The sequence below is a fragment of the Carcharhinus amblyrhynchos genome, unplaced genomic scaffold (genome assembly GCF_965287045.1).
Source record: "Carcharhinus amblyrhynchos unplaced genomic scaffold, sCarAmb.v2.hapA scaffold_87, whole genome shotgun sequence".
NCBI lineage: Eukaryota > Metazoa > Chordata > Chondrichthyes > Carcharhiniformes > Carcharhinidae > Carcharhinus > Carcharhinus amblyrhynchos.
Genome location: NW_027649827.1, coordinates 639,328 through 653,472, shown reverse-complemented (window position 1 = coordinate 653,472; position 14,145 = coordinate 639,328). Strand labels below are relative to the sequence as shown.

Below are 14,145 nucleotides of genomic sequence, written 5' to 3'. Positions count from 1 at the left end.
AAGGTTTTCCTCAAATCCCCCCCTCGATTTCCCACCCCTCACTTTTAACCCGTGTCCCCGTGTAACTGACTCTTCAACTAAGGGGGTACAGCTGCCCCCTGTCCACCCTGTCCCTGCCCCTCATAATCTTGAGCACCTCGATCAGGACACCCCCCTCAGTCCTCTCTGCTCTGGAGAAAACAACCCAAGCCTATCCAACCTCTCTTCATAACTCAAACGCTCCATCCCAGGCAGCATCCTGGTGAATCTCTCCTCTGCACCCCACACTCTTCCTGTAATGTGGAGACCAGAACTGTACACAGTGCTCCAGCTGTGGCCTCACTAAAGTTCGATACAACTCCATCACGACCTCTCTGCTTCTGTGATCCATTCCCCCATGGTTAAAGGCAAGTTGCCTTTTTCAGCACCCTACAGACCCGCCTTTTCCACCTTCTGAAATGTTGCGAATGTGCCTGTTTCCACTGGCAATGCTCACAAAAAGTCTCGCAAAACTCGTGAATGTAGCCCAATCCATCAACAAACCAGCCTCCCGTCCATTGACTCTGTCTACACTTCCCGCTGCCCCGGGGAAAAGCAGCCGGCATAATTAAGGACCCCCCGACGCACCCCGGACATTCTCTCTCCCACCTTCTTCCGTCGGGAAAAAGATACGAAAGTCTGAGATCCCGTACCGGCCGACTCAAGAACAGCTTCTTCCCTGCTGCTGTCAGACTTTTGAATGGACCTACCTCGCGTTAAGTTGATCTTTCTCTACACCCTCGCTGTGACTGTAACACTACATTCTGCACCCTCTCCTTTCCTTCTCTATGAATGGTATGCTTTGTCTGTATAGTGTGCAAGAAACAATACTTTTCACTGTATCCCAACACATGTGACAATAGTAAATGAGGTGACTGGGAAGTGCTGGATATAAATATTACAGACTCACAGCTCATTCTGTCTGCTGTGAGTAGGGTTACATTCCCAGCCATACTCCCACCCAACCTCTCTCTCTCCCTCCCCAAACCCTTCTTTGCCCCCCACTTTCTTGCCCTCCTTCCCCCCCCCCATTCTCCTCCTCCCCCTCTCATCCCACAGCCGGCCCCCCATTCTCTCCCCCTGCCCCCCCCTTAGAACGTGGAACAGGGCAGCACAGGAACAGGCCATTCCGTCCGCAATGTTGTCCCAAACACGATGCCCAAATTAAACTAATCCCTTCTGCCTTCCCTAAAGTTCATTTACTAGTGTCACAAGTTCATGACTCACCAGTAAGGCTTACATTAACACTGCAATGAAGTTGCTGTGAAAATCCCCTAGTTGCCCACACTCCGGCTCCTGGACCTGAGGGAGAATTTAGCACGGCCCAATGCACCCTAACCAGCACGTCTGTCAGACTGTGAGAGGAAACCAGAGCACCCGGAGGAAACCCACCCAGGCACGGGGAGAATGTGCAGACTCTGCACAGACAGCGATCCAAGCTGGGAATCGAACCTGGGTCGCTGGCGCTGTGAGGTGGCTGTGCTAACCCACTGTGCTACCGTGCATGTGGAATGAGCTGAAGGATATCCCCTCCCCCGCGCCGCATCTCCAACATGCTGAGTATTTCCAGCCTGTTCCACATTCATTTCAGATTTCCGACACCTTCCTTGCTGTGTGTGTGAGGGAGAGTGTGTGTGTGTGAGAGTGTGTGTGTGTGTGAGTGTGTGTGAGGGAGAGTGTGTGTGTCAGAGAGAGTGTGTGTGTGTGAGAGAGTGTGTGTGTGAGAGTGTGTGTGAGGGAGAGTGTGTGAGAGAGAGAGTGTGTGTGAGGGAGAGTGTGTGAGAGAGAGAGTGTGTGTGAGAGTGTGTGTGTGAGACAGTGTGTGTGAGAGAGAATGTGTGTGAGGGAGAGTGTGTGTGTGAGAGAATGTGTGAGAGAGAGTGTGTGTGAGAGAGAGTGTGTGAGAGAGAGTGTGTGTGTGAGAGAATGTGTGAGAGAGAGTGTGTGAGAGAGAGAGAGTGTGTGTGTGAGAGAGAGTGTGTGAAAGAGAGTGTGTGAGTGTGAGAGAGAGAGTGTGTGTGTGAGAGAGAGAGTGTGTGAGAGAGAGAGTGTGAGAGAGAGTGTGTGAGAGAGAGAGAGTGTGAGAGAGAGTGTGAGAGAGAGAGTGTGTGAGAGAGAGAGTGTGAGAGAGAGTGTGTGTGTGAGAGAGAGTGTGAGAGTGTGTGAGAGTGTGTGAAAGAGAGTGTGTGAGTGTGTGTGTGAGAGAGAGAGTGTGTGTGTGAGAGAGAGAGAGTGAGAGAGAGAGAGTGTGAGAGAGAGAGTGTGTGTGAGAGAGTGTGTGAGAGAGAGAGTATGTGAGAGAGTGTGTGTGAGGGACAGTGTGTGTGAGAGAGTGTGGTAATATTTTGCTACCCAGGGAGCGGCTGTCAAAGTCCCCACTGTCCACCCGCCGGAAGCAGTGATAAAAAGTGCAAGATGCCCAGATATGGGACAGTGTGCGACATGCTGCCACCTCCTGGGCTTTGGAGGAACTGTCCCTTCATTCTCCCCCCACTCCCCCCATGGGAGTGAGTCCCACATTCTCCCCCACTCCCCCCGTGGGAGTGAGTCCCACATTCTCCCCCACTCCCCCCGTGGGAGCGAGTAGAGGTTGACAGTATAGAATGAGAATAAGAGAGAATTAGAGAGTGTGCCGGTGAAAGCTGACAAGAAGTTGCCTCCCTCCAGCGCCAACTTGGAAAAAATAGAGTGTGTAGGTTAGGTGGATTGGCCATGCTAAATTGTCCCTTAGTGTCCAAAGATGTGCGGGTTAGGCGGATTGGCCATGCTAAATTGCCCCTTAGTATAGGGGGACTAGCAGGGTAAATGCATGGGGTTATGGGGATTGGGCCTGGGTGGGATGCAGACTCAATGGGCCAAATGGCCTCCTTCTGCACTGCAGACGTTCTATGATTTGGACACCCTAGCTGTGACTGCAACACTACATTCTGCACTCTCTCTCCTTTCCTTCTCTATGAACGGTATGCTTTGTCTGTTAATACATAGAACAAAGAACAACCCAGCACGGGAAACAGGCCCTTCGGCCCAACGAGCCCGCGCCGCCGCATCCTCCCACACCTACCCCGCCCTGTGTGTATGCGAGTGGAACCCCTAATGTAGCCAGATTCAGGGGAGAATAGTGTCAATTTGGTAAACCAATCAGCCTAAGAGCACATCTTTGGGGTCTGGGAGGAAACCGGAGCGCCCGGAGGAAACCCACGCAACCACAGGGAGAATGCACAAACTCCCACAGACACAGGCCCAAATCCATGTATCTGCACAGCTAGCAGTGCTAGTCACTGAGCTGTTGCGGCGCCCGTCTACCGGTCCAGGATCAAACACACACACCGACACCAAGTACTAGGCCACTCCCGGAACCTCCAAGAGCAGCCCACGCACGACCCACCGTGTGCATGCCCCTCGTTTGACAAAATCAGATCAGAGAGAACGAGGAAGTTGTGAAGAAATGGCGCTGGATTGAGTGAGGTTGGAGGTGAGGAGAGGATGGAGGGTTGAGTGAGAATGGGGGCAGTGGGCATGGAGTGAGAATCTAACAGGCACTGGGGATTCAGTTGTATGGAAGATTAGAAAATCGATGTTAAAGGAGAAGGTAGAACAAAGAACAAGACAGCAGAGGAACAGACCCTTCGGCCCTCTAAGCCTGTACTGACCATGTGTTCCTAACTAGACCATCCGTTTGTATCCCTCTGCTCATGTTGCATACAGATAAGTCTTAAATGATTCTAGTGTGTCTGCCTCAACCACCTTGCTTGGTAGTGTATTCCAGGCCCCCCACCGTCCCTGCATGTCTGTATTGCCTTGCCCCCAACAAATTGCAGGTTAATGGAGCTGAGGGCGCAGGAGGTCTATGGTCTTATGGGATAAGGCTCTCCCCAGTTAGTGCAGAATTTCCTCCCCTCCGCCCTCCGGCACTGCTCCCATCTCTCCCAGTGCAGTACCTCCTCCCCTTCGCCTGGTGGCACTGCGGCCACCGCTTCCCAATGCAGTGTCTCCTCCCCTCCGCCTGATGGCACTACTGCCAACTCCTCCCAGTGCAGTACCTCCTCGCCTCCGCCCTGTGGCGCTGCACCCACCTCCTCCCAGTGCAGTACCTCCTCCCGGCCGCCCGATGGCGCCGCGCCCACCCCTTCCCTATGCAGTACCTCCTCCCCTCCGCCTGGTGGCGCGGCTTGCTGCGGTTTCCAATCAGGCAGTGGGCTGGCCAGCTATACCAGGCTGTTTAGTCAATAGGGGTTGGAGAAGGGAAGGTGAAGGGTTTTTTGGAGGGAAGGGAGCGAGGCGGGGGGGTAACCCTCCCGTTTCCCCGGGGTTTCTGGTGATTTTGTCTCAGGCGGAGCCGCGGCCGCCTCTCCGCTCCGCCAGGACCCTGAGGAGACAAGATGGCGGCGGCGCCTCGTTGAAAAAATTCCGGCGGCGGCGGAGAAAGCGAGAGAGCGCGGGCCCCGGGCGCTAAACCCCCTCCCTCCAGCCCGCTCCCGTCTCCCCAGTCCGGCAGCAGCAGCATGGAGGTGATTGAGGGCTGCCGCCTCCCCGTCCTCAGGAGGAACCAGGAGAACGAGGACGAGTGGCGTGAGTGTCCAAGATGGCGGCGGAGCCGGCTGGAGAAGGAGCCCCATCCTCGTGCAGTACCTCCTCCCGGCCGCGCGGTGGCGCTGCTTTCCCATCCTCCCAGTGCAACACATCCTCCCTACCGCTTGGTGGCGCTGCTTTCAACTCCTCCCGGTGCAGTACCTTCTCCAGACCGCCTGGTGGCGCTGTTTCCCCTCCTTCCAGTGCAGTGCCCCCTCCTGGCCGTCAGGTGGCGCCGCCCCCCGCTTCCTAATGCAGTACTTGCTCTAGACCGCCTGGTGGCGCTGCTTCCCACTCCTTCCAATGCAGTACACCCTGCCGACCGCCCGGTGGTGCTGCTCGTCCCCAATGCATTTTTAAAATATATTAATGTCACCAGGTAGGCTTACATTAACACTGCAATGAAGTTACTGTGAAAATCGCCCAGTCACCACGTTCCGGCATCTGTTGGGGTACACTGAGGGAGAATTTAGCACGGCCAATGCACCCTAACCAGCATGTGGTTCGGACTGTGGGAGGAAACCGGAGCACCCAGAGGAAACCCACACGGACACGGGGAGAACGTGCAGGCTCCACACAGACAGTGACCCGAGCCAGGAATCGAACCCGGGTCCCTGGAGCGGTGAGGCAGCAGTGCTAATCACTGTGCTACCATGCTCCCCCATGCAGTACCTGTTCCCCTTTGCCCAAGGGCACAGCTCCTCTTCTCCCCAGTGCAGTATCTCCTCCCACCCACCTGGTGGTGCTGCTCACTGTCCCAGTGCGGTACCTCCTCCTGTCCACCAGATGGCGAAACAACCAATCTCCCAGTTTAGTATCTCCTCCCCACCTCCCAGTGGGGCCGCTTGCTCTGGATGCAGTATCTCCTCCCTGCCTCCCAATGGTGCCATTTGCTATGGATGCAGTACCTCCTCCCTGCCTCCCAGTGGCGCCGCTTGCTCTGGATGCAGTACCTTTTGCCTACTTCCCAGTGGCACTGCTTTCTCTGCATGCAGTACCTCTCCCTGCCTCCCAGTGGCGCCACTTGCTCTGGGGGCAATACCTCTCCCTGCCTCTCAGTGGCGCTGCTTGCTCTGGCTGCAGTACCTCCTCCCTGCCCACCAGTGGCACTGCTTGCTCTGGCTGTAGTACTTCCTCCCAGCCTCCCAGTGGCGCCACTTGCTCTGGGTACAACACCTCCTCCCCGCCTCCCAGTGGCGCCACTTGCTCTGGGTACAATACCTCCTCCCCGCCACAATGTGGTGCAAACCTCCCCTCCCAAGTGCAGTAACTCCTCTGCACCACCTGTGGGCAGTATTCAGGAAGAATGTTGTGTGTCTCCCCCAGGTGCCAGAGGAGGGGGTGATTAGGGAGCGGGGGAGGAATCTTTAATCGGCAGAGTGAAGGGCCATCAGGAGGGGGCTCGGTGTTGAGAGTACAGGATCTGAGGGTTGGATGGGTCAGTCATGGGGAATAAGACTGATTTGTTATTTCCTCTTCAACGCAGCTCTGGCAGAAATACTGAGCGTGAAAGATATCAGCGGGCGGAAGGTGTTCTATGTCCATTACATAGACTGTAAGTATTGATTACTTACTATCTCACCCATCACACTATCTATTCACAACTTTATATTTATGTCAGAGATTTCCATATAAAACTGGCAGAGATATAAATAGAGTGGACAGGAGGAAGCAGCCCCCTTGATTTGGTATGATTTGAATGGCCTCTACTTTCTCAGAAGACTAAGGAAATTTGGCATGTCCGCTTCGACTCTCACCAACTTTTACAGATGCCCCACAGAAAGCATTCTTTCTGGTTGTATCACAGCTTGGTCTGGGCTCCTGCTCTGCCCAAGACCGCAAGGAACTACAAAAGGATCAAGAATGTAGCCCAATCCATCACACAAACCAGCCTCCCATCCATTGACTCTGTCTACACTTCCCGCTGCCTCGGGGAAAAGCAGCCGGCATAATTAAGGACCCCCCCCACGCACCCCGGACATTCTCTCTTCCACCTTCTTCCATCGGGGAAAAGATACAAAACTCTGAGGTCACGTACCGACCGACTCAAGAACAGCTTCTTCCCTGCTGCTGTCAGACTTTTGAATGGACCTACCTCGCATTAAGTTGATCTTTCTCTACACCCTCGCTGTGACTGTAACACTACATTCTGCACCCTCTCCTTTCCTTCTCTATGAATGGCATGCTTTGTCTGTGTAGTGCGCAAGAAACAATACCTTTCACTGTATCCTAATACATGTAACAATAATAAATCAAATCCAATCATTGGAGAAGTATTTAGGTGAGCACTTGAGATACCATAATGTACAAAGTTACAGACCACCCACTGAAAGATGGAAATACAATAAATAGATGCTTGATAGTTGACATACGTATGATGGGCTGAAGGGCCTCTTTCTGCACAGCAGGACTCGAAGTTACATTGTAAGGGAGGGGGTAAAAATCTGTCGCTGTATAACACTGGGGTACAGTACTGGTGGGGACGGGTCTGTCACTGTATAACACTGGGGTACAGTACTGGTGGGGACGGGTCTGTCGCTGTATAACACTGGGGTACAGTACTGGTGGGGACGGGTCTGTCGCTGTATAACACTGGGGTACAGTACTGGTGGGGACGGGTCTGTCACTGTATAACACTGGGGTACAGGACTGGTGGGGACGGGTCTGTCACTGTATAAAACTGGGGTACAGTACTGGTGGGGATGGGTCTGTCACTGTATAAAACTGGGGTACAGTACTGGTGGGGACGGGTCTGTCGCTGTATAACACTGGGGTACAGTACTGGTGGGGACGGGTCTGTCACTGTATAACACTGGGGTACAGTACTGGTGGGGACGGGTCTGTCGCTGTATAACACTGGGGTACAGTACTGGTGGGGACGGGCCTGTCGCTGTATAACACTGGGGTACAGTACTGGTGGGGACGGGTCTGTCGCTGTATAACACTGGGGTACAGTACTGGTGGGGACGGGTCTGTCGCTGTATAACACTGGGGTACAGTACTGGTGGGGACGGGTCTGTCACTGTATAACACTGGGGTACAGTACTGGTGGGGACAGGTCTGTCACTGTATAACACTGAGGTACAGTACTGGTGGGGACGGGTCTGTCGCTGTATAACACTGGGGTACAGTACTAGTGGGGACGGGTCTGTCACTGTATAACACTGGGGTACAGTACTGGTGGGGACGGGTCTGTCACTGTATAACACTGGGGTACAGTACTGGTGGGGACGGGTCTGTCACTGTATAACACTGGGTACAGTACTGGTGGGGACGGGTCTGTCACTGTATAACACTGGGGTACAGTACTGGTGGGGACGGGTCTGTCACTGTATAACACTGGGTACAGTACTGGTGGGGACGGGTCTGTCACTGTATAACACTGGGTACAGTACTGGTGGGGACGGGTCTGTCGCTGTATAACACTGGGGTACAGTACTGGTGGGGACGGGTCTGTCGCTGTATAACACTGGGGTACAGTACTGGTGGGGACGGGTCTGTCGCTGTATAACACTGGGGTACAGTACTGGTGGGGAATTAATTGAGATTGTAGAGTTCCAAGTTAAACTTGCCACTTGGACAGTTCCTGGTTATGATGTGCATGAATTCAGAATTGAAGGATTAAATTCTATTTCATTTTGAAGCAAGCAGTTCTCAGACTGAGGGACACAGTTGCCTCCGTAAAACCACGTTCTCAGTCAAGATGTGGCAAATTGAAACCTATTTTACCATGAATCATAGAATGATATAGTGCAGAAGAGGCCCATCGGCCCATCGTGCCTGTACTGACACAGCTGCCCTCCCACCTAATCTCACTTGCTAGCCCGTGGCCCATAACCCTGAATGTTATGATGTGCCAAGTACTCATCCAGGTACTTTGTAAAGGATGTGAGGTATCCCCCCTCCACCACCCTCCCAGACAGCACATTCCAGACCCTCACTACCCTCTGGGTAAAAAAGATTTTCCTCACAACCCCCCACTCCCTCACCTTGAACCCATGTCCCCTCGTAACTGACCCTTCAACTAAGGGGGATCAGCTGCCCTCTGTCCACCCTGTCGGTGCCCCTCATAACCTTGAACACCTCAATCGGGTCGCCCCTCAGTCTTCTCTGCTCCGGAGAAAACAACCCAACCCTAACTTAAACGCTCCATCCCAGGCAGCGTCCTGGTGAATCTCCTCTGCACCCCCCTCCAGCACATCACACCTCTACTTTCTCAGAAGACTAAGGAAATTTGGCATGTCTGCTACGACTCTCACCAACTTTTACAGATGCCCCATAGAAAGCATTCTTTCTGGTTGTATCACAGCTTGGTCTGGGCTCCTGCTCTGCAAGGACCTACGAAAGGGTTGTGAATGTAGCCCAATCCATCACACAAACCAGCCTCCCATCCATTGACTCCGTCTACACTTCCCGCTGCCTCGGGAAAAAGCAGCCGGCATAATTAAGGACCCCACACACCCCGGACATTCTCTTTTCCACCTTCTTCCATTGGGAAAAAGATACAAAAGTCTGAGGTCCCGTACCGACCGACTCAAGAACAGCTCCTTCCCTGCTGCTGTCAGACTTTTGAATGGACCCAACTCGCCTTTAAGCTGATCTTTCTCTGCACCCTCGCTATGACTGTAACACTACACTCTGCACTCTCTCCTCTCCTTCTCTATGAATGGTGTGCCAAATTTCCTTAGTCTCCTGAGAAAGTAGAGGCATTGATATGTCATGGTCTTGGTGAATGTTGAACTTGGTCAGTGGCACGTCATTGTAAGGTCAGATCTGACCTTGTAAAATCCAAACAGGCTGTCCATTTATAAACTTCACAAGTGCCGTTTGTCGGGAGTCAAATGTCGTATTGTTGGGAGCTTCCCACATCGGAATCAGAGCACTAACTCAGACAGACGCTGCCACTGCTTTCTGTGTCATATTCCAGATCTGAGGGACTTTAACTTCATTATTTGTAAACTCAACCTATTGTTTTCGTTCAAGTCCCGTGAATTCGGAATGTTTTTATGTTCCTTCCCAAAATGTGATGTGTCATCGTATAATCCCTGCACTGCAGAAGGAGGTTTATCATCAGGTCAGCACCGACACTCTGAAAGAGCATTTTCCCCAGGCCCGTAACCCGAGCATTTAACATGGCCAATCCACCTAAACTGCACATCTTTGGACCCTAAATGACAATTTAGCATGGCCAATCCACCTAAACTGCACATCTTTGGACCCTAAATGACAATTTAGCATGGCCAATCCACCTAACTCGCACATCTTTGGACCCTAAGGGGCAATTTAGCATAGCCAATCCACCTAACCTGCACATCTTTGGACCCTAAGGGGCAATTTAGCATGGCCAATCCACCTAACCTGCACATCTTTGGACCCTAAGGGACAATTTAGCATGGCCAATCCACCTAACCTGCACATCTTTGGACCCTAAGGGACAATTTAGCATGGCCAATCCACCTAACCTGCACATCTTTGGACCCTAAGGGACAATTTAGCATGGCCAATCCACCTAACCTGCATATCTTTGGACACTAAGGAGCAATTTAGCATGGCCAATCCACCTAACCTGCACATCTTTGGACACTAAGGAGCAATTTAGCATGGCCAATCCACCTAACCTGCACATCTTTGGACACTAAGGGGCAATTTAGCATGGCCAATCCACCTAACCTGTACATCTTTGGACACTAAGGAGCAATTTAGCATGGCCAATCCACCTAACCTGCACATCTTTGGACCCTAAGGGACAATTTAGCATGGCCAATCCACCTAACCTGCACATCTTTGGACACTAAGGAGCAATTTAGCATGGCCAATCCACCTAACCTGCACATCTTTGGACTTGGGAGGAAACCAGAGCACCTGGAGGAAACCCACGCAGACACGGGGAGAACGTGCAGACTCTGCACAGTCACCCGAGGTGCAGAAAATACAGTCACATTCACTCAGAGTGCAGAAAAGATTTACTAGGATGCTACCAGGACCTGATGGATTGAGTTACAAGGAAAGGCTGGATAGACTGGGACTTTTTTCTCTGGAGTGTAGGAGGCTGAGGGGTGACCTTATAGAGGTCTATAAAATAATGAGGGGCACAGATCAGCTAGATAGTCAATATCTTTTCCCAAAGGTAGGGGAGTCTAAAACTAGAGGGCATAGGTTTAAGGTGAGAAGGGAGAGATACAAAAGGGTCCAGAGGGGCAATTTTTTCACACAGAGGGTGGTGAGTGTCTGGAACGAGCTGCCAGAGGCAGTAGTAGAGGCGGGTACAATTTTGTCTTTTAAAAAGCATTTAGACAGTTCCATGGGTAAGATGGGTACAGAGGGATATGGGCCAAATGCAGGCAATTGGGATTAGTGGAGGGTTTTAAAAAAAAGGGCGGCATGGAGAAGTTGGGCTGAAGGGCCTGTTTCCATGCTGTAAATCTCTATGACTCTAACCACTCACTGTGTGATGGATTTCATTGTCACGTCACGATCGGCCGTTTTGGAAATCGGCTGTTTTCTTTTTGCCAATCCACACCAGCTGATTTGTGTCTGACGGGGAGTGTGGGGGTGGGGACTGGGGAGAGGACTGTGGGTTGAAAATCTCCTCCCTATCCGCCTACCCCATGTTTTCAGTGAGTACACTCAATCTCATATATCCACAATCATCGTCAGCACCAGTGCCCCACAAGGCTATGTTCTCAGCCCCCTACTATACTCCTTATACACCTGTAACTGTGCAGCCAAATTCCCCTCCAACTCGATTTTCAAGTTTGCTGACGACACCACCGTAGTGGGTCGGATCTCAAACAATGACGTGACAGAGTACAGGAAAGAGATAGAGAATCTGGTGAACTGGTGCAGCAACAATAATCTCTCCCTCAGTGTCAACAAAACAAAGGAGATAGCCATCGACTTTGGGAAGTGAGGAGCAGAACATGCCCCTGTCTATATTTTAAAACTCAGAAGGCATGCTGTGTTAGCCAGCTGCATTGTTGAAAGTACAATACCAGCAAAAGCAGGCTTTTCAGAGCCCAAAGTTTTTCAGAAGCAATGTCTGTGTCGCTGGTGTCTTGAAGTTAGAGACAGCATGTGCCAAACAACATCAACAACAAAGACAATGACTCACACATATTGTTGTCTCTCTCTCTCTCTCTCTCCCTCTGTGTCCCTCTCTCTCGCGCTCTTTCTGTTCACTTTCTGTAATGATTTAATTTTAGTTCTGTTCAGTAAAAGAAATTCATAGAAATCCTGCAGTGCAGAAGAAGTCCATTCAGCCCATCAAGTCTGCACCAACCACAGTCCCACCAGGACACATCCCCATAACCCCATTATTTCTAGCTAATCCCACCTAGAACATATCCCCATGTAACTCCAGCTAAAACCCCCGACACTAAGGGGCAATTTAGCACGGCCAATCCACCTAACCTGCACATTTTTGGACTGTGGGAGGAAACCGGGGCACCTGGAGGAAACCCACGCAGACATGGGGAGAACGTGCAGACTCCACACAGACAGTGACCCAAGGCCGGGAATCGAACCTGGGTCACTGGCGCTGTGAGGCAGCAGTGCTAACCCACTGTGCCACCCCGTTCAAATTCCTACCACTGTGTTCAATTAATTTAAACTCGGTACCAGTGCTGCCTTCCTCTATTCTAAGGAATGAACGGACCCTGCGCTGGCATTCGGGAGATCAGGGGAGATGCCCAGGTCACGAGGGAGCGTGGTCACTGGTTTGCAATGTGGGAAAGGCGGCTGTCAATTGGCAGTCAGCAAGATCCCACTAGCAGCAGTGAGACAGATGAGCCACGTGTGCTGTACCTGGGGTCACAGGAAGGTGGTTCCACTCCCCCCCTCCCCCAACTCAGCACGCTGCCTCAGCTGTTTGGGACTGAGGTGAGGGGGGGAATGTCTTCACTAAGAGGGAGGTAAACTCTGGAACTCCCTGCCCCAGATGCCCACGGAGGCTCAGTCACTGAGTACGTTCAAGATCGGGATCAATAATAACTTTGGACACCGAGGGAATGGAGGGATAGTGAGAGACAGTGGCTAGCAGAGTAGACCTGAGGGGCTGAATGGCCTTTCCCCACTCCTATATCTTATGTTCCTGATGTCTCTGGGGTAAAAGAGTGTGAGCAGCGAGGTGTAAATGTACCGAGGAGGGGCAGGGGGTGGGGATGTCACTGCTCTGACTGATTGCCAGTGAGTGGTACAAACCCTCCTGTGCCTCTCTGCAGTTAACAAGCGCCTGGACGAGTGGGTGACACCCGAGAGGTTGGACTTGAAGAAAATCCAGTTCCCGAAGAAGGAGGCCAAGACCCCAACCAAGAATGGACTCCCAGGCTCCAGACCGAGCTCCCCGGAGAGAGAACTGGTAAAGAGCCTGCTCGCTGTTTCACTGGGAAGGGAGGGGGGGAACGGGGAATCGGGGGGGGGGGAACGGGGAATCGGGGGAGGGGGAACGGGGAATCGGGGGAGGGGGAACGGGGAATCGGGGGAGGGGGAGGGGAGTCGGGAGGGGAGGGGGTACGGGGAATCGGGGGAGGGGGAACGGGGAATCGGGGGAGGGGGAGGGGAGTCGGGAGGGGAGGGGGTACGGGGAATTGGGGGAGGGGGAGGGGGAGGGGGAACGGGGAATTGGGGGAGGGGGAACGGGGAATCGGGGGAGGGGGAGGGGAAGGGGAGTCGGGAGGGGAGGGGGTACGGGGAATCGGGGGAGGGGGAGGGGAGTCGGGAGGGGAGGGGAGGGGGTACGGGGAATCGGGGGAGAGAGAGAGGGATATGGGGAAGGGGGGAGAGAGGGGAATGGGGGGGAGAGAGGGGAATGGGGGGAGAGAGGGGGATATGTGGAATGGGGGAAAGGGGGGATATGGGAAGGGGAAGAGAGAGAGGAAGGGATACGGGGAAGGGGGAGAAAGAGGGGGGATATGAGGAAGGGGGAGAGAGAGGGGGGGATATGGGGAAGGGGGAGAGAGAGGGGGGATATGGGGAAGGGGGAGAGAGAGGGGGGTTATGGGGAAGGGGGAGAGAGAGGGGGGATATGGGGAAGGGGGAGAGAGCGGGGGGGATATGGGGAAGGGGGAGAGAGCGGGGGGGATATGGGGAAGGGGGAGAGAGAGGGGGGGATATGGGGAAGGGGGAGAGAGGGAGGTATGGGGGGGGTTTATGGGGGAGAGGGACTATGGGGAGAGGGGCATTAGGGAGTATAGAGAGAGAGGTTTTATGGGGAATGGAGGGAGAAGGGGGAATGGGGGGTGTAGGGAGGGGGGGTTAAGGGAAATGGAGGATAGGGAGAGGGGGGTTACAGGGAATGGGGGGTATAGGGAGAGGAGGGTTAAGGGAAATGGGGGATAGGGAGTGAGAGGGGTGGATATGGGGATTGAGGAGGGAGATATGGGGAAGGGAAGAGTGGGGTTACGGTGAGTGGGGGTGAAAGGTGTGTGTGTGTGTGTGTGTTGGGGGGTGGGTTGGTGAAAGGAGGCTTCTGTCGCGGTGTTACAAGGTAAGAAATGTGTCTGGGGAGTGTGGGGAGGGAATAGGAGAGCCTTGCATTTATATAGCACCTTTCACAACCTC

At 53.1% G+C, this 14,145-nt stretch overlaps 2 protein-coding genes across 2 annotated transcripts in view; one reads left to right on the top strand and one right to left on the bottom strand.

Moving 5' to 3' along the window:
* Positions 1-8,885, bottom strand: part of LOC145337978 (putative transcription factor Ovo-like 1) — a 46,774-nt gene extending 37,889 nt beyond the window's left edge. Inside the window, exon 1 of the mRNA XM_080182765.1 lies at positions 8,847-8,885. The gene's annotated coding sequence lies outside the window, so the exon portion shown is untranslated. The remainder of the gene's footprint in view (positions 1-8,846) is intronic.
* LOC145337969 (histone acetyltransferase KAT5-like) overlaps positions 4,333-14,145 on the top strand; it is a 12,160-nt gene continuing 2,347 nt past the window's right edge. Inside the window, exons 1-3 of the mRNA XM_080182749.1 lie at positions 4,333-4,587; positions 6,074-6,142; positions 12,807-12,961. Of these exons, the coding sequence (XP_080038875.1) occupies positions 4,521-4,587; positions 6,074-6,142; positions 12,807-12,961 (291 nt within the window). The 5' untranslated portion in view covers positions 4,333-4,520. The remainder of the gene's footprint in view (positions 4,588-6,073; positions 6,143-12,806; positions 12,962-14,145) is intronic.